General features: G+C 47.0%; 1 protein-coding gene across 2 annotated transcripts in view; it reads left to right on the forward strand.

Moving 5' to 3' along the window:
• The window catches only part of LOC142183329 (uncharacterized), a 35,440-nt gene extending 15,969 nt beyond the window's left edge, over positions 1 to 19,471 (forward strand). Inside the window, exons 11-13 of one of the 2 annotated variants that reach the window (XM_075258375.1) lie at positions 350 to 1,289; positions 2,676 to 2,702; positions 17,875 to 19,471. In XM_075258375.1, the coding sequence (XP_075114476.1) occupies positions 350 to 1,289; positions 2,676 to 2,702; positions 17,875 to 18,781 (1,874 nt within the window). In that variant the 3' untranslated portion in view covers positions 18,782 to 19,471. Of the gene's footprint in view, positions 1 to 349; positions 1,383 to 2,675; positions 2,703 to 17,874 lie in introns of those variants that run through there. The other variant, XM_075258374.1, reaches the window with a different exon arrangement.
• The last annotated feature ends 2,076 nt before the right edge of the window (positions 19,472 to 21,547 follow it).

Genomic DNA, 21,547 nt, shown 5'->3' on the forward strand with positions numbered 1-21,547 from the left:
TAAAGGGAAAGTATGCTTCTGATTGATAATGTGGGGGGAAGTGGGTGATATCATGAACTAAAGTCCATGGTGCCTTCTCCCCTGGGGTCATAAGAAGTGACACGGGTAGGAAAACAATAAAATCATGTTGTTCTCTCCCAGCATTGTCAGCGGCTATTGTTTTCTATACACTGGTAGAAGTGACGCTCCAAGTATATGCAGCTCCACTTTAACCACTTTAAGTGATATGTCAACTCTAAGTGGGCTACGGGTAGGGTCTTGGATCTTATTTTAACCCTTCAGATTGGTGGGGGTCAAATACTTTAACTGTAGGGTATTGTGCAAATCATTATTTATTTTGTGTTCACAGGTGAACCTTTCAATGGCAATGTCCCAAAAAGACACATCTGGTCTCAAAACGATGGAACAGAACACAGAGTCATTGGACAAGTTTTTCCAAGAGAAAACATACCCCTAGTCCTCGAGAGTAAAGATCTCTCACCTGATGTCTCGCAAAACTTTATGGCCCACAACGTAACCCCAGTCCTGTATAGTGAAAATCCGAGTAGTCACTTGGAGACTTCTGAAGCTTCACATATCCTGACACAAAACTTCAGCATCCCCCCAGCCCTTTATGGCGGAGATTTATCCTCTGAACACTCAGATCCATCCCATATTTATATCCAAAGTACAGGTCTTATGGGGGGCGAAATGTTTCCCTGTTTAGAATGTGGCAATTGTTTTACCAGGAGATCAGATCTCATTATGCACCAGAGGATTCACACAAGCCAGAAGCCATTTCTCTGCTCAGAATGTGGGAAATGTTTTAGTCATCAGCAACATCTTGTCGAGCATTGTAGAAGTCACACAGACCAAAAACCGCATTCATGTCCAGAGTGCGGTAAAAGTTTCACATTAAAATCGGACATGGTCAGACATCAGAGAACCCACACGGGTCAGAGGCCGTTTTCTTGTTCGGTGTGCGGGAAATGTTTTTCCTTGAAGTCAGATCTTGGCAGACATGAGAGGATCCACTCGGGCCACAAGCCCTTCCCGTGTTCCTACTGTGGAAAGTGTTTTACTCTCAAATCCAATCTCCTCACCCATCAGAGAATCCACACAGGGGAGAAGCCATATTCCTGTCCGGAGTGTGATAAATGTTTTACGCACAAATCGAATCTAGTCCAACATCAGAGAATCCACGGGGGAGATAGAATGTTTCCCTGTGACCAATGTGGTAAATGTTTTAGTCAAAAATCGGGTCTGATCCAACATCAGAAGAGACACATGGAGGAGAGCGCCACCTTGCTGTATTCTGACTACAGAGACTATTTTTTACAGAGGTCAGATCACACTTTTATGGAAAACTCTTAGCAAGTGGACGAAGCTCAGATGATATGACCCAAATAAATAGCAATTCATTCCTCTCTTCTTTCCTTGTCTGAAATTTTGCAAACACAAAATAGAATTAACATAATGTCATAAACATAACAAATTAATACATAGGTGCAAAGGATGGCTACAGCGGTGACTGCGGAGGCTAGCAACAGCACAGGAGACGAGCCATCTGAGCAGAGGACTTTGGATAGGTGAGGCCCTGTTCACATCTGCACATGGGTTTCCGTTCAGGGACCCTTTGAATGCAAACCTAATCCGCATTAAAAAAAAAAAGTGGTTACGTAAGGAAACTGGTGGCCCCCATAGACTATAATGGGGTCCGTGTGGCTTCGGCACGAAAAATGCCGCAACACTTTTCATGTGGAGAGGAGAACGGAATGGCCTGAATGCAGATGTGAACTGGGCCTAAGTATCAGGTCTTGAGTTATTTTACACCTCCCAGGGGGGTAAAATTGGAAAAGAAGTGATCCTCATCTATTTATGGTTGCATGTATCCTGTTCCCTTCTGTGCAGAGGCTGACCCAGGCTGTCACGTGTGGGGTACCGGTGTTTTACCATGAGACCAACAGCACTTATGGCCTGGCATTGTGGGAAACAGGACATGCCACCCAAACAGTTAAATGGTAGGTGAATACCAAAGATCACTTATTTTCTAATTTTACTCCACCCCTGGGCTTTTTCTGTATCATGGAAAACCCGAGAATGGCCAGAGATGTTCAGGTGGTGTATCTCTTGTTCTCTTCTGTGAGGAGGCTAGAACCAGCAGTCACATGTGAGGTAGCAATGCTGTATTATGGGACCATGGGTACTTCTGGCCTGGCATCTGGGGGAACAGAATACGTGCCACCCAAACAGAGGATAAGGGGCAGATGATATATATATATTATTTTACACTACCGTTCGGTTTTACTGTTTACCTTGGGAGACCAAAGTATGGCCAGAGAGGTGTAAAATAAAACAAGATGACCTATCCAGGGTCCTCCGGTCAGGTGGTGCATCTCCCATTCCCTCCTGTGTTGTGGCGATCCCCAGCAGTCACATGTGGGGTAGCAGTGATGTATCAGCAGTGCTACATCACAAGACCCTCAGCATCTCTGGTCTAAAAACAAAGGACATACCACTCGAAAAGAGGTACGCATCAGTTTTATAATTTTTTTTGGTCAGAGCTGAGCCTGTTAATGTTAACACACTGAATTTCCCCATGGAGAGACTATTAAAGGATTATCTTATCTTAAATATTAAAGGGGTTGTCCCATCTCAAGGATCCTATCTATGCTGGTAGCTTCTAAAAATTGAAGCCTATATTGCTTTAGAAATTCTGCTTTGTTTGCCTGCTATGTGACCTTATTCCTCCCATGTTGCTATAACCACTGACCTATAGGAAAAGTGACGTCACTCACTCACTGCTCTTGACAACTTCAGCTAATTGCAGTCTGCTGATAAAGCCGAGTCTGTTATCTCTCTATGGAAACACACAGATAACACTGAGTCCCTTCTGTACAAGAATTTGCATAAATATCTGACCTGCATAAGTTGTTCAGCAGGAGGGGGCGAAATACAGGAAGTGAGAAGCAGACGCTGCATGCAGCCTGGCTGAAAGACTAAGATGGGAGAATCCATTTACATTGTCATTTTTCCAAGAATACATCATTTCAATGCTCAATAGGTTGTACGTAGTCATGCAAAAAGAGAGTAGATCCGCATCTCTTGACCTTTGTAAAAATTAGCTTTTAATTTATCATATTAAAACCATAATGTGTAGCTAAACTCTAAGCTGGGATTGGTCCATTTAGGTCACGTGACCGGAGTGGAAACCTGAATGGAGCCCCTAATGGGACACGTGACCGGGGTTGAAACTTGAATGATTCAAAGGGGGGAGTAGTCATATGGTAGGACATAACATGTGATAAGTCGAATATGTGACTAGTTACAGCGAGGGTCCGAGAAGCTCGTGGTAAGTTGGATGCTTATTAGGAGAATAGACGTGGTCCCATTTTTTAACCCCAGGGTTTGATGGGTTATATTTTGCCTCCTAGGTAAGATCAAGGGGGTTTGATTCATTCATTGATAAAATTAGGTAAATACTCGTACGTCCAAAGCTTAGCGTCTGGGAATGGGTGCCTCAATTTGGTATAATTTAGAACACTTGAGGAGGGTATGGTGCTAAAAATACAAAAGGAAGGTAAGCGTCACTTGTTTAGAACCTGCTGAAGAGGCCATGATTAACCCCTTCCCTTGATTTTCGTTTTTGACTCCCTTCCTTCTAAAACCCATAACTTTTTTATTTCTCCGCTCCCAGAGCCATATGAGGTCTTAATCTTTGAGGGACAATTTTTTCTTCCTGATGCCGCCATTAATTATTCTGTATAATGTACTGGGAAGCTGGAAAAAAATTCAGAATGGGGTGGATTTGAAGAAAAAATTCATTTCTGCGACTTTCTTACGGGCTTTGGTTTTACGGCGTTCAATGACCTGTCCCCTGTATTCTGTGTTTCGTTACGATTCCGGTGATACCAAATTTATAGGGTTTTATTTACATTTTAACCCCTTAAAAAAATCCAAAACTGTGTTAAATTTTTTTTTTTAGAAAAGTCGCCATATTCTGACAGCGGTAACTTTTTTATACGTGCGTGTACGGGGATGTATAGGGCGTCTTTTTTTGTGGGGCCGGGTGTACTTTTTAGTTCTGCTATTTTCGGGAAATGTTATTGCTTTGATTACTTTTTATTCAAATTTTTATCCGAATCAAAACAGTGACAAAACAGCGGTTTGGCACTTTTGACTATTTTTCCCGCTACGGCGTTTACCGTACAGGAAAAATATTTGTATAGATTTGTAGAGCGGGCGATTTCGGACGCGGGGATACCTAACATGTATGTGTTACACAGTATTTAACTACTTTTATATGTGTTCTAGGGAAAGGGGGGATTTGAATTTTTAATACTTTTTTAAAAAATTTATATATACTTTTTTTTTTTTTTGCATTTATTAGACCCCTTAGGGCTCTTGAGCCCCAGGAAGTCTGATCACTAATGCGATGCATTACAATGCTAATGCAAAAAAATCATCATTTCTTTAGCAGGCTGCATAGACCAGCCTGCAAAAGAAAGAGAATGCAGACCGGCCGGGAGCCTTTAACAAGACTCCCGGCTGTCATGGCAATGTGACGTCAGCCCTGGAGCATGCTTGCTTGCCATGCGCTGCCGGGAAAATGGCGCCTCCGGTGCCTTTGACTGTGACGCCAGAGGGGTTAATGCCTCCGATCGGTCTGGGACCGATTGGATAAACACCCAGCGGTTATGGCAGCCGCCTGGCTCCCGGGCGGCCGCCATAGTTACACACCCGGCATGCGCTGTACTATTACGGCGGATGTCGGGAAGGGGTTAAGGGACATTCTAGTCCTGAATCGCGTCAGCCAGCCATGCAGCAATAGCGGTTTTTTAGCTACACATTATTTTTCTATCTTTTCACTTCTTTATTTTAGTTTTTTGTATGGTTTTAATATGATAAAAGCTAATTTTTACGACGGTGAAGAGATGCGGTTCTACTCTCTTTTTGCATGAATACGTACAAATACAGTCTCAAGTCCAGAAGTCAAGATCGTGCACCTTGTACTGTGGGATGGTGAGCTAAAACATAAATTTTTTCTCTCAATATGTGGTGCCCGGCTTGTATCAAAGACTAATACTCCAACAGCCGTGGTGCCCGGAATACCGCTTAAGGCTGAGGCCCCACTGGGCGTAAACGCAGTGGAAAGAACCGTGGCGTGATCACATTGCAGTTCTTTCCGCAGCGCTTTTAAGAGAAAGTTTACAGGGTTTTCCTCCGCGGACTTTCTCTTAACATTATTTCTACGGGAAAGCTGCATTTCCATAGATATAATTGACATGCTGTGATTTACAAATCCGCAAAAGCTTTGCAATTCGCAGCATGTCCGCGCTGCGTTTTTTTCCACAAAGTGGGGATGGGATTCGCATGGAATCCACATCATAACCCGCGCCCTCACAATGGTGGTGTATGCATGCTGCCGCTCGTGGGAAATAGAAGCGAGCTGCTCTTTGTTCAGGCCGATTCCGCGGCGTCTGCAACCTCTGGTGTCGGCCCATTCATTTGAGCCGACTCTGGAGGGAGAAGCCGCGATTGTCGTATTTTGGCCCGAGAGTGATGTGAGTCCCCGTGTCACTCTCGGTGCCAAAATCCGCCCTAAGGCCGGGTTCACACGGAGTATTTTGGTCCGTAATGTGGAACGTAGAAGCCGTGGGAGCTTTTGCGAGCCGTATACGCTCCCATTGTTTTCAATGGGAGCCGGTACCGTATACGCGGCGCTATTTTACGGCCGTGATATAAAATAGCGCCGCGTATACGGTACCGGCTCCCTTTGAAAACAATGGGAGCGTATACGGCCCGCAAAAGCTCCCGCGGCGTCTATGTTCCACATTACGAACCAGAATACTCCATGTGAACCTGGCCTAACCCTCAATGTCACAAACCACTTCCTAATTCCTGAAGCGTTTTTCTGGGACCAAATTCGGACACTCCCCAGTCACATGTGAACTAGCCCGTCCTGAGGTGTCCTGAGGTATTCTGAGGTGTCCTGAGGTGTCCTGAGGTATTCTGAGAGGTATTCTGAGGTGTTCTGAGAGGTATTCTGAGGTGTCCTGAGGTATTCTGAGAGGTATTCTGAGGTGTCCTGAGGTATTCTGAGGTGTCCTGAGGTATTCTGAGGTGTCCTGAGGTATTCTGAGGTGTCCTGAGGTATTCTGAGGTGTCCTGAGAGGTATTCTGAGGTGTCCTGAGGTATTCTGAGGTGTCCTGAGGTGTCCTGAGGTATCCTGAGGTGTCCTGAGGTGTTCTGAGGTGTCCTGAGGTATCCTGAGGTGTCCTGAGGTGTCCTGAGGTGTCCTGAGGTATTCTGAGGTGTCCTGAGGTATTCTGAGGTGTCCTGAGGTGTCCTGAGGTATTCTGAGGTGTCCTGAGGTATTCTGAGAGGTATTCTGAGGTATCCTGAGGTGTCCTGAGGTATTCTGAGAGGTATTCTGAGGTGTCCTGAGGTATTCTGAGAGGTATTCTGAGGTGTCCTGAGGTATTCTGAGGTGTCCTGAGGTATTCTGAGAGGTATTCTGAGGTGTCCTGAGGTATCCTGAGGTATTCTGAGGTGTCCTGAGGTATTCTGAGGTGTCCTGAGAGGTATTCTGAGGTGTCCTGAGGTGTTCTGAGGTGTCCTGAGGTATTCTGAGGTGTTCTGAGGTGTCCTGAGGTATTCTGAGGTGTTCTGAGGTGTCCTGAGGTATTCTGAGGTGTCCTGAGGTATTCTGAGGTGTCCTGAGGTATTCTGAGGTGTCCTGAGGTATTCTGAGGTGTCCTGCGGTATTCTGAGAGGTATTCTGAGGTGTCCTGAGGTATTCTGAGGTGTCCTGAGGTATTCTGAGGTGTCCTGAGGTGTCCTGAGGTATTCTGAGGTATTCTGAGGTGTCCTGAGGTATTCTGAGGTGTCCTGAGGTATTCTGAGGTGTCCTGAGGTATTCTGAGGTGTCCTGAGGTATTCTGAGGTGTCCTGAGGTATTCTGAGGTGTCCTGAGGTGTCCTGAGGTATTCTGAGGTGTCCTGAGGTATTCTGAGGTGTCCTGAGGTATTCTGAGGTGTCCTGAGGTATTCTGAGAGGTATTCTGAGGTGTCCTGAGGTATTCTGAGAGGTATTCTGAGGTGTCCTGAGGTATTCTGAGAGGTATTCTGAGGTATCCTGAGGTATTCTGAGGTATTCTGAGAGGTATTCTGAGGTGTCCTGAGGTATTCTGAGAGGTATTCTGAGGTGTCCTGAGGTATTCTGAGGTGTCCTGAGGTATTCTGAGAGGTATTCTGAGGTGTCCTGAGGTATCCTGAGGTATTCTGAGGTGTCCTGAGGTATTCTGAGGTGTCCTGAGGTATTCTGAGGTGTCCTGAGGTATTCTGAGGTGTCCTGAGGTATTCTGAGGTGTCCTGAGAGGTATTCTGAGGTGTCCTGAGGTGTTCTGAGGTGTCCTGAGGTGTTCTGAGGTGTCCTGAGGTATTCTGAGGTGTTCTGAGGTGTCCTGAGGTATTCTGAGGTGTCCTGAGGTGTCCTGAGGTGTCCTGAGGTGTCCTGAGGTATTCTGAGGTGTCCTGAGGTATTCTGAGGTGTCCTGAGGTATTCTGAGGTGTCCTGAGGTATTCTGAGGTGTCCTGAGGTATTCTGAGAGGTATTCTGAGGTATTCTGAGAGATATTCTGAGGTGTCCTGAGGTATTCTGAGGTGTCCTGAGGTGTCCTGAGGTATTCTGAGGTGTCCTGAGGTATTCTGAGGTGTCCTGAGGTATTCTGAGGTGTCCTGAGGTATTCTGAGGTGTCCTGAGGTATTCTGAGGTGTCCTGAGGTGTCCTGAGGTATTCTGAGGTGTCCTGAGGTATTCTGAGGTGTCCTGAGGTATTCTGAGGTGTCCTAAGGTATTCTGAGGTGTCCTGAGGTATTCTGAGGTGTCCTGAGGTATTCTGAGGTGTCCTGAGGTATTCTGAGAGGTATTCTGAGGTGTCCTGAGGTATTCTGAGAGGTATTCTGAGGTGTCCTGAGGTATTCTGAGGTGTCCTGAGGTGTCCTGAGGTATTCTGAGGTATTCTGAGGTGTCCTGAGGTATTCTGAGGTGTCCTGAGGTATTCTGAGGTGTCCTGAGGTATTCTGAGGTGTCCTGAGGTATTCTGAGGTGTCCTGAGGTATTCTGAGGTGTCCTGAGGTGTCCTGAGGTATTCTGAGGTGTCCTGAGGTATTCTGAGGTGTCCTGAGGTATTCTGAGGTGTCCTGAGGTATTCTGAGAGGTATTCTGAGGTGTCCTGAGGTATTCTGAGAGGTATTCTGAGGTGTCCTGAGGTATTCTGAGAGGTATTCTGAGGTATCCTGAGGTATTCTGAGGTATTCTGAGAGGTATTCTGAGGTGTCCTGAGGTATTCTGAGAGGTATTCTGAGGTGTCCTGAGGTATTCTGAGGTGTCCTGAGGTATTCTGAGAGGTATTCTGAGGTGTCCTGAGGTATCCTGAGGTATTCTGAGGTGTCCTGAGGTATTCTGAGGTGTCCTGAGGTATTCTGAGGTGTCCTGAGGTATTCTGAGGTGTCCTGAGGTATTCTGAGGTGTCCTGAGAGGTATTCTGAGGTGTCCTGAGGTGTTCTGAGGTGTCCTGAGGTGTTCTGAGGTGTCCTGAGGTATTCTGAGGTGTTCTGAGGTGTCCTGAGGTATTCTGAGGTGTCCTGAGGTGTCCTGAGGTGTCCTGAGGTGTCCTGAGGTATTCTGAGGTGTCCTGAGGTATTCTGAGGTGTCCTGAGGTATTCTGAGGTGTCCTGAGGTATTCTGAGGTGTCCTGAGGTATTCTGAGAGGTATTCTGAGGTGTCCTGAGGTATTCTGAGGTGTCCTGAGGTGTCCTGAGGTATTCTGAGGTGTCCTGAGGTATTCTGAGGTGTCCTGAGGTATTCTGAGGTGTCCTGAGGTATTCTGAGGTGTCCTGAGGTATTCTGAGGTGTCCTGAGGTGTCCTGAGGTATTCTGAGGTGTCCTGAGGTATTCTGAGGTGTCCTGAGGTATTCTGAGGTGTCCTAAGGTATTCTGAGGTGTCCTGAGGTATTCTGAGGTGTCCTGAGGTATTCTGAGGTGTCCTGAGGTATTCTGAGAGGTATTCTGAGGTGTCCTGAGGTATTCTGAGAGGTATTCTGAGGTGTCCTGAGGTATTCTGAGGTGTCCTGAGGTATTCTGAGGTGTCCTGAGGTATTCTGAGGTGTCCTGAGGTATTCTGAGGTGTCCTGAGGTATTCTGAGAGGTATTCTGAGGTGTCCTGAGGTATCCTGAGGTGTCCTGAGGTATTCTGAGGTGTCCTGAGGTATTCTGAGGTGTCCTGAGGTATTCTGAGATGTCCTGAGGTATTCTGAGGTGTCCTGAGGTGTCCTGAGGTATTCTGAGGTGTTCTGAGGTGTCCTGAGGTATTCTGAGGTGTTCTGAGGTGTCCTGAGGTATTCTGAGTTGTTCTGAGGTATTCTAAGGTGTCCTGAGGTGTTCTGAGGTGTCCTGAGGTGTCCTGAGGTGTTCTGAGGTGTCCTGAGGTATTCTGAGGTGTCCTGAGGTATTCTGAGGTGTCCTGAGGTATTCTGAGGTGTCCTGAGGTATTCTGAGAGGTATTCTGAGGTGTCCTGAGGTATTCTGAGAGGTATTCTGAGGTGTCCTGAGGTATTCTGAGGTGTCCTGAGGTATTCTGAGGTGTCCTGAGGTATTCTGAGGTGTCCTGAGGTATTCTGAGGTGTCCTGAGGTATTCTGAGGTGTCCTGAGGTATTCTGAGGTGTCCTGAGGTATCCTGAGGTGTCCTGAGGTATCCTGAGGTGTCCTGAGGTATCCTGAGGTGTCCTGAGGTATCCTGAGGTGTCCTGAGGTGTCCTGAGGTATTCTGAGGTGTCCTGAGGTATTCTGAGAGGTATTCTGAGAGGTATTCTGAGGTGTCCTGAGGTATTCTGAGAGGTATTCTGAGAGGTATTCTGAGGTGTCCTGAGGTATTCTGAGAGGTATTCTGAGGTGTCCTGAGGTATTCTGAGGTGTCCTGAGGTATTCTGAGGTGTCCTGAGGTATTCTGAGGTGTCCTGAGGTATTCTGAGGTGTCCTGAGGTATTCTGAGGTGTCCTGAGGTATTCTGAGGTGTCCTGAGGTATTCTGAGGTGTCCTGAGGTATTCTGAGGTGTCCTGAGGTATCCTGAGGTGTCCTGAGGTATCCTGAGGTGTCCTGAGGTATCCTGAGGTGTCCTGAGGTATCCTGAGGTGTCCTGAGGTATCCTGAGGTGTCCTGAGGTGTCCTGAGGTATTCTGAGGTGTCCTGAGGTATTCTGAGAGGTATTCTGAGAGGTATTCTGAGGTGTCCTGAGGTATTCTGAGAGGTATTCTGAGAGGTATTCTGAGGTGTCCTGAGGTATTCTGAGAGGTATTCTGAGAGGTATTCTGAGGTGTCCTGAGGTATTCTGAGGTGTCCTGAGGTATTCTGAGGTGTCCTGAGGTATTCTGAGGTGTCCTGAGGTATTCTGAGGTGTCCTGAGGTATTCTGAGGTGTCCTGAGGTATTCTGAGGTATTCTGAGGTGTCCTGAGGTATTCTGAGGTGTCCTGAGGTATTCTGAGGTATTCTGAGAGGTATTCTGTGGTGTCCTGAGGTATTCTGAGGTGTCCTGAGGTATTCTGAGGTGTCCTGAGGTATTCTGAGGTGTCCTGAGGTATTCTGAGGTGTCCTGAGAGGTATTCTGAGGTGTCCTGAGGTATTCTGAGGTGTCCTGAGGTGTCCTGAGGTATCCTGAGGTGTCCTGAGGTGTTCTGAGGTGTCCTGAGGTGTTCTGAGGTGTCCTGAGGTATCCTGAGGTGTCCTGAGGTGTCCTGAGGTGTCCTGAGGTATTCTGAGGTGTCCTGAGGTATTCTGAGGTGTCCTGAGGTGTCCTGAGGTATTCTGAGGTGTCCTGAGGTATTCTGAGAGGTATTCTGAGGTATCCTGAGGTGTCCTGAGGTATTCTGAGAGGTATTCTGAGGTGTCCTGAGGTATTCTGAGAGGTATTCTGAGGTGTCCTGAGGTATTCTGAGGTGTCCTGAGGTATTCTGAGAGGTATTCTGAGGTGTCCTGAGGTATCCTGAGGTATTCTGAGGTGTCCTGAGGTATTCTGAGGTGTCCTGAGAGGTATTCTGAGGTGTCCTGAGGTGTTCTGAGGTGTCCTGAGGTATTCTGAGGTGTTCTGAGGTGTCCTGAGGTATTCTGAGGTGTTCTGAGGTGTCCTGAGGTATTCTGAGGTGTCCTGAGGTATTCTGAGGTGTCCTGAGGTATTCTGAGGTGTCCTGAGGTATTCTGAGGTGTCCTGCGGTATTCTGAGAGGTATTCTGAGGTGTCCTGAGGTATTCTGAGGTGTCCTGAGGTATTCTGAGGTGTCCTGAGGTGTCCTGAGGTATTCTGAGGTATTCTGAGGTGTCCTGAGGTATTCTGAGGTGTCCTGAGGTATTCTGAGGTGTCCTGAGGTATTCTGAGGTGTCCTGAGGTATTCTGAGGTGTCCTGAGGTATTCTGAGGTGTCCTGAGGTGTCCTGAGGTATTCTGAGGTGTCCTGAGGTATTCTGAGGTGTCCTGAGGTATTCTGAGGTGTCCTGAGGTATTCTGAGAGGTATTCTGAGGTGTCCTGAGGTATTCTGAGAGGTATTCTGAGGTGTCCTGAGGTATTCTGAGAGGTATTCTGAGGTATCCTGAGGTATTCTGAGGTATTCTGAGAGGTATTCTGAGGTGTCCTGAGGTATTCTGAGAGGTATTCTGAGGTGTCCTGAGGTATTCTGAGGTGTCCTGAGGTATTCTGAGAGGTATTCTGAGGTGTCCTGAGGTATCCTGAGGTATTCTGAGGTGTCCTGAGGTATTCTGAGGTGTCCTGAGGTATTCTGAGGTGTCCTGAGGTATTCTGAGGTGTCCTGAGGTATTCTGAGGTGTCCTGAGAGGTATTCTGAGGTGTCCTGAGGTGTTCTGAGGTGTCCTGAGGTGTTCTGAGGTGTCCTGAGGTATTCTGAGGTGTTCTGAGGTGTCCTGAGGTATTCTGAGGTGTCCTGAGGTGTCCTGAGGTGTCCTGAGGTATTCTGAGGTGTCCTGAGGTATTCTGAGGTGTCCTGAGGTATTCTGAGGTGTCCTGAGGTATTCTGAGGTGTCCTGAGGTATTCTGAGAGGTATTCTGAGGTGTCCTGAGGTATTCTGAGAGATATTCTGAGGTGTCCTGAGGTATTCTGAGGTGTCCTGAGGTGTCCTGAGGTATTCTGAGGTGTCCTGAGGTATTCTGAGGTGTCCTGAGGTATTCTGAGGTGTCCTGAGGTATTCTGAGGTGTCCTGAGGTATTCTGAGGTGTCCTGAGGTGTCCTGAGGTATTCTGAGGTGTCCTGAGGTATTCTGAGGTGTCCTGAGGTATTCTGAGGTGTCCTAAGGTATTCTGAGGTGTCCTGAGGTATTCTGAGGTGTCCTGAGGTATTCTGAGGTGTCCTGAGGTATTCTGAGAGGTATTCTGAGGTGTCCTGAGGTATTCTGAGAGGTATTCTGAGGTGTCCTGAGGTATTCTGAGGTGTCCTGAGGTATTCTGAGGTGTCCTGAGGTATTCTGAGGTGTCCTGAGGTATTCTGAGGTGTCCTGAGGTATTCTGAGAGGTATTCTGAGGTGTCCTGAGGTATCCTGAGGTGTCCTGAGGTATTCTGAGGTGTCCTGAGGTATTCTGAGGTGTCCTGAGGTATTCTGAGATGTCCTGAGGTATTCTGAGGTGTCCTGAGGTGTCCTGAGGTATTCTGAGGTGTTCTGAGGTGTCCTGAGGTATTCTGAGGTGTTCTGAGGTGTCCTGAGGTATTCTGAGTTGTTCTGAGGTATTCTAAGGTGTCCTGAGGTGTTCTGAGGTGTCCTGAGGTGTCCTGAGGTGTTCTGAGGTGTCCTGAGGTATTCTGAGGTGTCCTGAGGTATTCTGAGGTGTCCTGAGGTATTCTGAGGTGTCCTGAGGTATTCTGAGAGGTATTCTGAGGTGTCCTGAGGTATTCTGAGAGGTATTCTGAGGTGTCCTGAGGTATTCTGAGGTGTCCTGAGGTATTCTGAGGTGTCCTGAGGTATTCTGAGGTGTCCTGAGGTATTCTGAGGTGTCCTGAGGTATTCTGAGGTGTCCTGAGGTATTCTGAGGTGTCCTGAGGTATCCTGAGGTGTCCTGAGGTATCCTGAGGTGTCCTGAGGTATCCTGAGGTGTCCTGAGGTATCCTGAGGTGTCCTGAGGTGTCCTGAGGTATTCTGAGGTGTCCTGAGGTATTCTGAGAGGTATTCTGAGAGGTATTCTGAGGTGTCCTGAGGTATTCTGAGAGGTATTCTGAGAGGTATTCTGAGGTGTCCTGAGGTATTCTGAGAGGTATTCTGAGAGGTATTCTGAGGTGTCCTGAGGTATTCTGAGGTGTCCTGAGGTATTCTGAGGTGTCCTGAGGTATTCTGAGGTGTCCTGAGGTATTCTGAGGTGTCCTGAGGTATTCTGAGGTATTCTGAGGTGTCCTGAGGTATTCTGAGGTGTCCTGAGGTATTCTGAGGTATTCTGAGAGGTATTCTGTGGTGTCCTGAGGTATTCTGAGGTGTCCTGAGGTATTCTGAGGTGTCCTGAGGTATTCTGAGGTATTCTGAGAGGTATTCTGAGGTGTCCTGAGGTGTTCTGTCACAATAGTCTCTGTTCTGTCACGATAGTCCCCTCAGCGCCCTCCACCTCTGCTCTGACAATCTTCCACTTTCCCGCGATAACTTGAAGGGCTCTGTTGCCAGGTGACCCTGTGAGACGCCGGAGCTTGCGTCACGTGATCCTTATCGGGACGGGAAACAGAACTCCAATACCCGGCATGCACCGTGCGCCTCCCACCCTGGGGCGGTGACTTCATCATCTTGCGGCGCCCGTGTCTGGGATGAGGAGGAGACGGTGAGCGGGGCAGGGGGGGGGGGACATGGCGGAGGATACAAGGTATGACCCCCCCCCCTTGTATAGGAGCGGTGGTACAGGCCGTCACGTGACCGCAGTCTGTGTTATCTCTGCCCGCACCCTGGTATTGTGGTTGGTGATGACGTCACTGCTGTGCTCAGGTGCTGCTGTGGGTGCTTGGTCTGTGCTCAGTATGGGGAGGGGGATGGTCATGGCTCTGTGACCCCAGCACCAGGCGATATACCTGTCCTATATACAGAAGTGACCCCAGCACCAGGCGATATACCTGTCCTATATACAGAAGTGACCCCAGCACCAGGCGATATACCTGTCCTATATACAGAAGTGACCCCAGCACCAGGCGATATACCTGTCCTATATACAGAAGTGACCCCAGCACCAGGCGATATACCTGTCCTATATACAGAAGTGACCCCAGCACCAGGCGATATACCTGTCCTATATACAGAAGTGACCCCAGCACCAGGCGATATACCTGTCCTATATACAGAAGTGACCCCAGCACCAGGCGATATACCTGTCCTATATACAGAAGTGACCCCAGCACCAGGCGATATACCTGTCCTATATACAGAAGTGACCCCAGCACCAGGCGATATACCTGTCCTATATACAGAAGTGACCCCAGCACCAGGCGATATACCTGTCCTATATACAGAAGTGACCCCAGCACCAGGCGATATACCTGTCCTATATACAGAAGTGACCCCAGCACCAGGCGATATACCTGTCCTATATACAGAAGTGACCCCAGCACCAGGCGATATACCTGTCCTATATACAGATATAGCAGCAGTTTGCACCGTTTGTGTAGTGCGGCCACTAAATGAGGAGATACGAGCGCTCCGCACAAAGCGCCGCCTCCATCTTTGCATCATATTAACCAAAGTTTTCTCGTCCACAGGGGTATAGTGCGTAAGAACCCCGTGAATGTGTGACCGCCTGCAAAGTGGGATCCAGATAGTATCCCGATCCATGAGAAACCATAAGTAATCACCTGAAGGAACTATAAAGCCTTAGATCTGTCCACAGCCGCCATAATGGAGGAGCGCAGCCCCCTCACATCACTGGGTAAGACCGGCTGTGATCATTGCTGTGGGAAACGGCCCTCGTGTTCATAAACCTGTCCTGATTGTGGTCCCTGACTGTCCTACAGATGGATCCAGTAATAGTAATACGCCGGAGAGATGTCAGAGCCCTTCTTATTCTGAAGACTGGATGGAGGAAGAGGAGGAGGAGCTGCAGGGACAGGAGGTATAGCGCTGTGTGAATAAGCGCGGAGGAGCCTGGACGGGAGACGCGCTGTAATCTTCTATCTATCTCTTCTAGGATAATAAGCTGGTGATTGTCAAAGTGGAAAATACAGAGGGCGATGAGGAATACCAGAGGGGCGACGTGAACTTCAATGAGGATTACACCACAGATATCAGCCAAGGTGAGTAATGGGGAATGGTACTACCACTTTATGTGGCCTGAGGTGACTGCGACCTGACTTTCCGCTTCACACTCCAATTTAGCTTCTGAAGAACGGCGAAACTTTAAAGGGATTCTACCATTAAAGGGATTCTACCATCAAAAACATTTTCTGTGGATAAGACGTCAGAATAGCCTTTAGAAAAGCTATTCATCTCTTATCTTTAGATGTGATCGCCGCCGCACCGTTCCTTAGAAATACCGTTTTTTACCGGTATGCAAATTAGTTCTCTCACAGCAATGGGGGTGGGCCCCAGTGCTGGAAATGCGATGGGCGCGTCCCCACTGCTGCTCGAAAACAGGCTCCAGCGACGCCTCTATCTTCTGCTGGATCCTCTCCTTCTTTCTTCAGCGTCACCTCCGACGCCTGCGCAGTTGGCTCTGCCAGTGAGACACTAGTAGAGCCAACTGCGCATGCGCATCACGCTGAAGAAAGAAGGGGAGGATCCAGCAGAAGATAGAGACATCGCTGGAGCCTGTTTTCGAGCAGCAGTGGGAACGCCCCCATCGCATTTCCAGCACTGGGGCCCGCCCCCAACTAATTTGCATACTGGTAAAAACCAGTATTTCTAAGGAACGTCGCGGCAGAGATCACATCTAAAGGTAAGAGACTAATAGAGATGAGCGAGTACTGTTGGGATCAGCCGATCCGAACAGCACGCTCCATAGAAATGAATGGATGCACCTGGTACTTCCGCTTTGACAGCGGCCGGGCGCTTAACCCCCCGCGTGCCAGCTACGTCCATTCATTTCTATGCGAGCGTGCTGTTTGGATCGGCTGATCCCAACAGTACTCACTCATCTCTAGAGACGAATAGCCTTTCTAAAGGCTATTCCAACGTCTTATCTACAAAAAAACAGTTTTTAATGGTAGAATCCCTTTAAGCAGGGGAAACGTGTAGGGATAAGAAATCTAGGATGGCATTCAGCTTTACTTAGTCCTTGAGCTAAGGATTTGATGTGGCTAATCATTAGCCTAATGAGTTGCATATCCCTGATTGTGATATAGAGGGAAAGCGTATATACTGCAAGCGTGTGTGTTTGACTGGCAAGGGGATCTGAATAATGAGTGTTCCTTTTCAGTTTTTAAAGGGGTTGTTCGTTACAAATGGAAATCCCTAAAACACTAATCTAAACACACTCCTACTTTCTAAATAACATAATTACACACATTTTTTTTTTTTGGCTTTTTTTCTCCCCCTCTCCATAGACTGATATAGTATATATTTGATCAATGTTAGTGGCAGATAATTGAATAAACAGGCACTTTTCTTCTCTAAAGTATACTACAAAGTTTACTATCTTTATCTCCATCTTTCAAGAATTGACGAAAAAAAATTAAGGTTTAGTTACATTTTAAGGGGGGGGGGGAAATTATTCACTATGAACATTTAAATTAGTAAACCTGATCCTATTTGTTACACTAAATATGGTGTCAGAGTAATCCTTGTGGGGCGCTGTAGGGGTTATCCACCCTTTAAGACGAGAGAGCTTTAGTACAAGTCTAGAGGCCCGTACTGCTCCTCTGATTTTATACAGAGGCGTATTATCCCCTACCGGTCCTTGTTGAACCTAGGGAGGGAGATGTTGGATGCTGTTTTCGGTTAAGTTAGGCTCGGTTCACTTCTGCGCTCAGGCCATTCTGTTCCCTTCTTCACATAAATTATGTGGAAAGATACATTCTGCAAGCAGCACTTTTTTTTTCGTGCAGAAACCACACGGACCCCATTATAGCCTATGGGGTCTGTCTGTTTTTAAAGGTTCCCCTTTTTTTTTTTTTTGCAGATTAGATTTCCATTCAGGGGATCTGCAAACGGACATCCCTGAACGCAGATGTGAACCTGACCTTAGAAATGTAGAGACTGTTTGGATATGTGTTAAGCAACTGGGTAAGGGCTCGTTCACATCTGCGCCCGGTCTCCGTTCTGCAGGTTTCCGTTTCCTGCACAAAACAGAGACAGGAGACGGAAACCTGCAGGACTCTTTCATACCAATTCATTTCAATGGGTTTGAAAGATGTCCGGCCGTGAGCGGTGCTGAGCGTTTTATGCTCTCCGCCGCAAAACCGTTTTTTTTAAAATCGGACACAGAGTCTGACATGCAGTACTCTGTGTCCGGTTTTTAAAAAAACGGTTTCGCGGCGGAGAGCATAAAACACTCACGGCCGGACCCGGTCTGCGCTTTCAGTCTTCTTCCTGCAGAAGACGGAAAGCTGAGAATGGAGTCCCGAACGCTAGATAAGGGAAATCGCAGCATCTTTTTCCATCCTTTACTTGTGACTGCCTTGGCTACTCCAAGTAGGTAGATAACAAGGCTCGTCTTGAGATGACCTTCATCTTACCTTGTCATTGATTCGTTAACAGATGAGGAAAGTAATGAAAAGACCTTAGACTTTAAGACCGAAGATCATGAGGAAGACTACAGCGGTGGCTTCGCAGACTACTCCAACCATGAAGAAGTTTGTCCGGATACACAAAAGTCTGAGGATGCCATGGACGCTTTCTATTCGTGCGCTGAATGCGGCAAGTGTTTTGGCCAAAGAATAAATCTCATGAGACATCAGAAGATCCACAAAGGAGAGAAACCGTTCCCTTGTTCTATATGCGGGAAGTGCTTTACTCACAAGTCAGATGTTGTTCGGCACCAAAGAATCCATACGGGGGAGCGGCCTTTTCCCTGTATGCAATGTGGAAAGTCGTTTTCGCAAAAATCCGTTCTCATCCAGCACCAGAGGATTCACAATGGTGAGAAGCCATTTTCCTGTTCTGAATGTGGCCGCTGCTTTACACAAAAGTCTATTCTCATTAAACATCAGAAAGTCCACACAGAGGAGCGGCCATTCTCCTGCCCCATGTGCGGGAAATGCTACACTCGGAAATCTGTTCTTCTCGAGCATCAGCGCAGCCACTTCACCGAGAATCCTTACCCGTGCTTTGATTGTGGCCAGTTCTTTCTGGAAAAATCTGATCTCGAAGAGCACCAGGTTGTTCACAATAGCGAGAAGCCCTTTTCCTGTCCTCAGTGCGACAAATACTTCAAATTCAAGTCCGATCTGGTGCGACATGAGAGAATCCACACTGGGGAGAAACCGTTTTCCTGCTCGGAATGCGGGAAGTGTTTTTCGCAGAAATCCGATGTCGTCATACACCAGAGAATCCATAAAGGCGAGAAGCCTTTCCCGTGCGAGGAGTGCGGAAAATCGTTTACACAGAAGTCCGTCCTCCTCAATCATCAGATCATGCACACGGGGCAGAAGCCCTTCTCCTGCGACGAATGCGGCAAGTTTTTCACTCGCAAATCCAATCTTATTAAGCATCAGTCCGTGCACACAGGCGTCAAGCCGTTCTCGTGTTCAGCTTGCAGTAAAAGCTTTACGCGGAGATCTCGTTTCCTTAAGCATCAGGAAATGCACTTAAAACCTATCGAGAGTCAGATACAGCAATTCTAGAATCGAAAAGGTCCAATTTCATTAATGGGAGCATGGGGTCTTAAAGGGATTTTTTCAGAGTTGAATATTGATTGATCCTTTAGGTGATCGTTGGGGCTTTGATACTTGGGACCCCCAGCTGTGCTGTGGTGACTGTTGCTTCTGCCTCACAGGCCAGGCCCCTCATGTTCTTAACAGCTTAGTCCTATTCAAGTCAATGGGCCTGAGCCGCAATACCGAGTGCAGCCATTATGCAATGTAGAGCGCTGTGTCTGCTATTCACTTCAGTGACTCTCACCGGTCAGATGTTAAGGACACTATCCTAAGGATTTCACTTTCAGAAAACCCCTTTAAGCTCTGTGTTGACTTGTCTTCCTCTGTATGATGTGCTCTTCTAGAACCTCTGGATTTGCCGAACTCGATCTTCTCTGCCTCGTCTTCGATTGTTCACATTTGTTTTAAAGACTAATTGATAACTTAATGAACTTCTTAGGAATCGACCGATGAAGATGATCCAGTCCTCCTATCCTTGACGCACACAGATTTTTACCAAGATTGTCACGCTGAGAGACTGTACAGTACACAAATCTTGTGGTCAGAAATTCGGAACGCTATCTACGCTGTTAACTTACGATCTGATTGTAGTGCTGATCATTGTATGTTCATATCTATATCATGTCAGATTAATTATACTGATTGGGTTCCACTGTACCCGTCTATCTTTAGTCCATTTATCATTTTGAGGGGGGGGGATTTATTAAGAGGGGCACTTTGTACACCAATCTAAATAATTTCCCAGGCTGGCAGAAAATGGTCCTGGATTAGGAGGCTCCATCTTCTTGTAATTTAGGTGAACTCCTGTGTGTTTAGAATCTGAGAACCGTATATACTCGAGTATAAGCCGAATTTTTCAGCACAGTTTTTGTGCTGAAAAAGCCTCCCTCGGCTTATACTCGAGTCAGCAGGAAAAGAAACAATTATTTTTTTTTATTTTTTTTTTTGGGGGGGGCAAGACCAGCCACAGTATCAATGTATAGAATCTCCCATAAAATAGTGCAAAAAAATTAAAAAAATAAAAGTTGTAAATCCCTCCTTTCCCTAGAATACATACAAAGTAGAAAATGACTGCGAAACACATACACATTAGGTATCCTGTGTCTGACAGTGCCCGGTCTACTGAATATAGGGGATCTTCAGTGCTCCTGTTCCGTCAGGAAGGGGTTAATAGGAGTACTGCAGATACCCTATATTCTCCAAGTGGGAGAAAAAAAAAACAGTCCTCAAGCTCAGGGAAGGGGCAGACAGACAACCAAAACACCCCCTCCCCTTCCCCAGCAACTACTGCACCCAAAACCTCCGACCATTTTATTTTTTGAAATTTTCCAGTAGCTGCTGCATTTCCCCCCCTCGGCTTATACTCGAGTCAATAAATTTTCCCAGTTTTTTGTGGTAAAATTAGGGGCCTCGGCTTATATTCGGGTCGGCTTATACTCGAGTATATACGGTAAGTTTCAGGTAGGCTTCTTCACCCACTTTCGCAAAAAGGCGTACAAACCTTGTCATCGTACCCAAGACGACTGGCGGCTCTAATCAACGCCAAGTACTTAGAACTTGTTAATTTAAGATTTTCGTTTTTCTTGTTTACTAAATTAGCAAAAATATAAGGCCGCACCATGACGTAATGTAAAAAAAAAATTAAGGGGGCCTGAAGACTTTCCGAGCGTATTGTACGCCACTGGCATGGATGGGTTACTAAATTCTGTACTTAGGAATCCACAGTGAACTCGAAACTGCTATAGACTAGCTTCTATAATGAACAAGGAACGTAGAGGAGAATCTCCTCCATAACGTTCTCTCTCGTTCAGAGCCATATAGGACATTACAAGGAAAGGCTGGGCTGTAATGATGTGAATAAAGTGTTTGCAGTGAGACACAAAACTTACTACTATCTACTCTGCAGCAGTCTGTCCTCGCTCAACCACCTCATAATCTTTGAGTCTACGCCATAATAGCAGTAATGTGAGGCAGGCAAATGGAGAAAGAAGCATTTTTCTTTGATAACTTTCATTACAAAGTTTCTTATATTCAGTTATACTATTGGCCTATGCAAAGCTTGTTGAATGGTTAAAGGGGTATTCCCATGACACTTGTTCACTAACCTGCAGGCTGTTGTGGTCTCTTCACTTCCTGCTTTTCTCAGCACATTGGTGGGCGGGGTTTCACTTGCACGGGACTGGTTGTAAATGAATTACCACAGTGTGAAGCTGATGTAGCAGAGCTGGATTTGAGTCAGTTTGCATTACATACAGACCTAACGGACTTCCTATCTCAGCCCTTATCAGCCAAATTCAATTAATAATAATTAAATTGAAATCCCAGAGCTCTCACCTCTAGAGATGAGCGAGTACAGTTCGGATCAGCCGATCCGAACAGCACGCTCGCATAGAAGTGAATGGACGTAGCCGGCACGCGGAGGGTTAAGCTTCCGGCCGCGTCAAAGCGGAAGTACCAGGTGCATCCATTCATTTCTATGGAGCGTGCTGTTCGGATCGGCTGATCCGAACAATACTCGCTCATCTCTACTCACCTCCCCTATCTGAGAAGATCCGCTACTTATCAGACACAAACAGCTCAGAGCTGCTCCCAGCCCCTCCCCTCCCTCCCCCCCCAGAGCAGGCAGCTACATCACTTGACAAATGAGCAGATAATCCCAAGGGCCATAGAAACGGAGTGTAAACAATGAAGTGAATAAATTAAGATAGCGGTCAAACAAAGCAGTTTTGATAA

This window comes from Leptodactylus fuscus, chromosome 10, assembly GCF_031893055.1.
Source record: "Leptodactylus fuscus isolate aLepFus1 chromosome 10, aLepFus1.hap2, whole genome shotgun sequence".
Classification (NCBI taxonomy): domain Eukaryota; kingdom Metazoa; phylum Chordata; class Amphibia; order Anura; family Leptodactylidae; genus Leptodactylus; species Leptodactylus fuscus.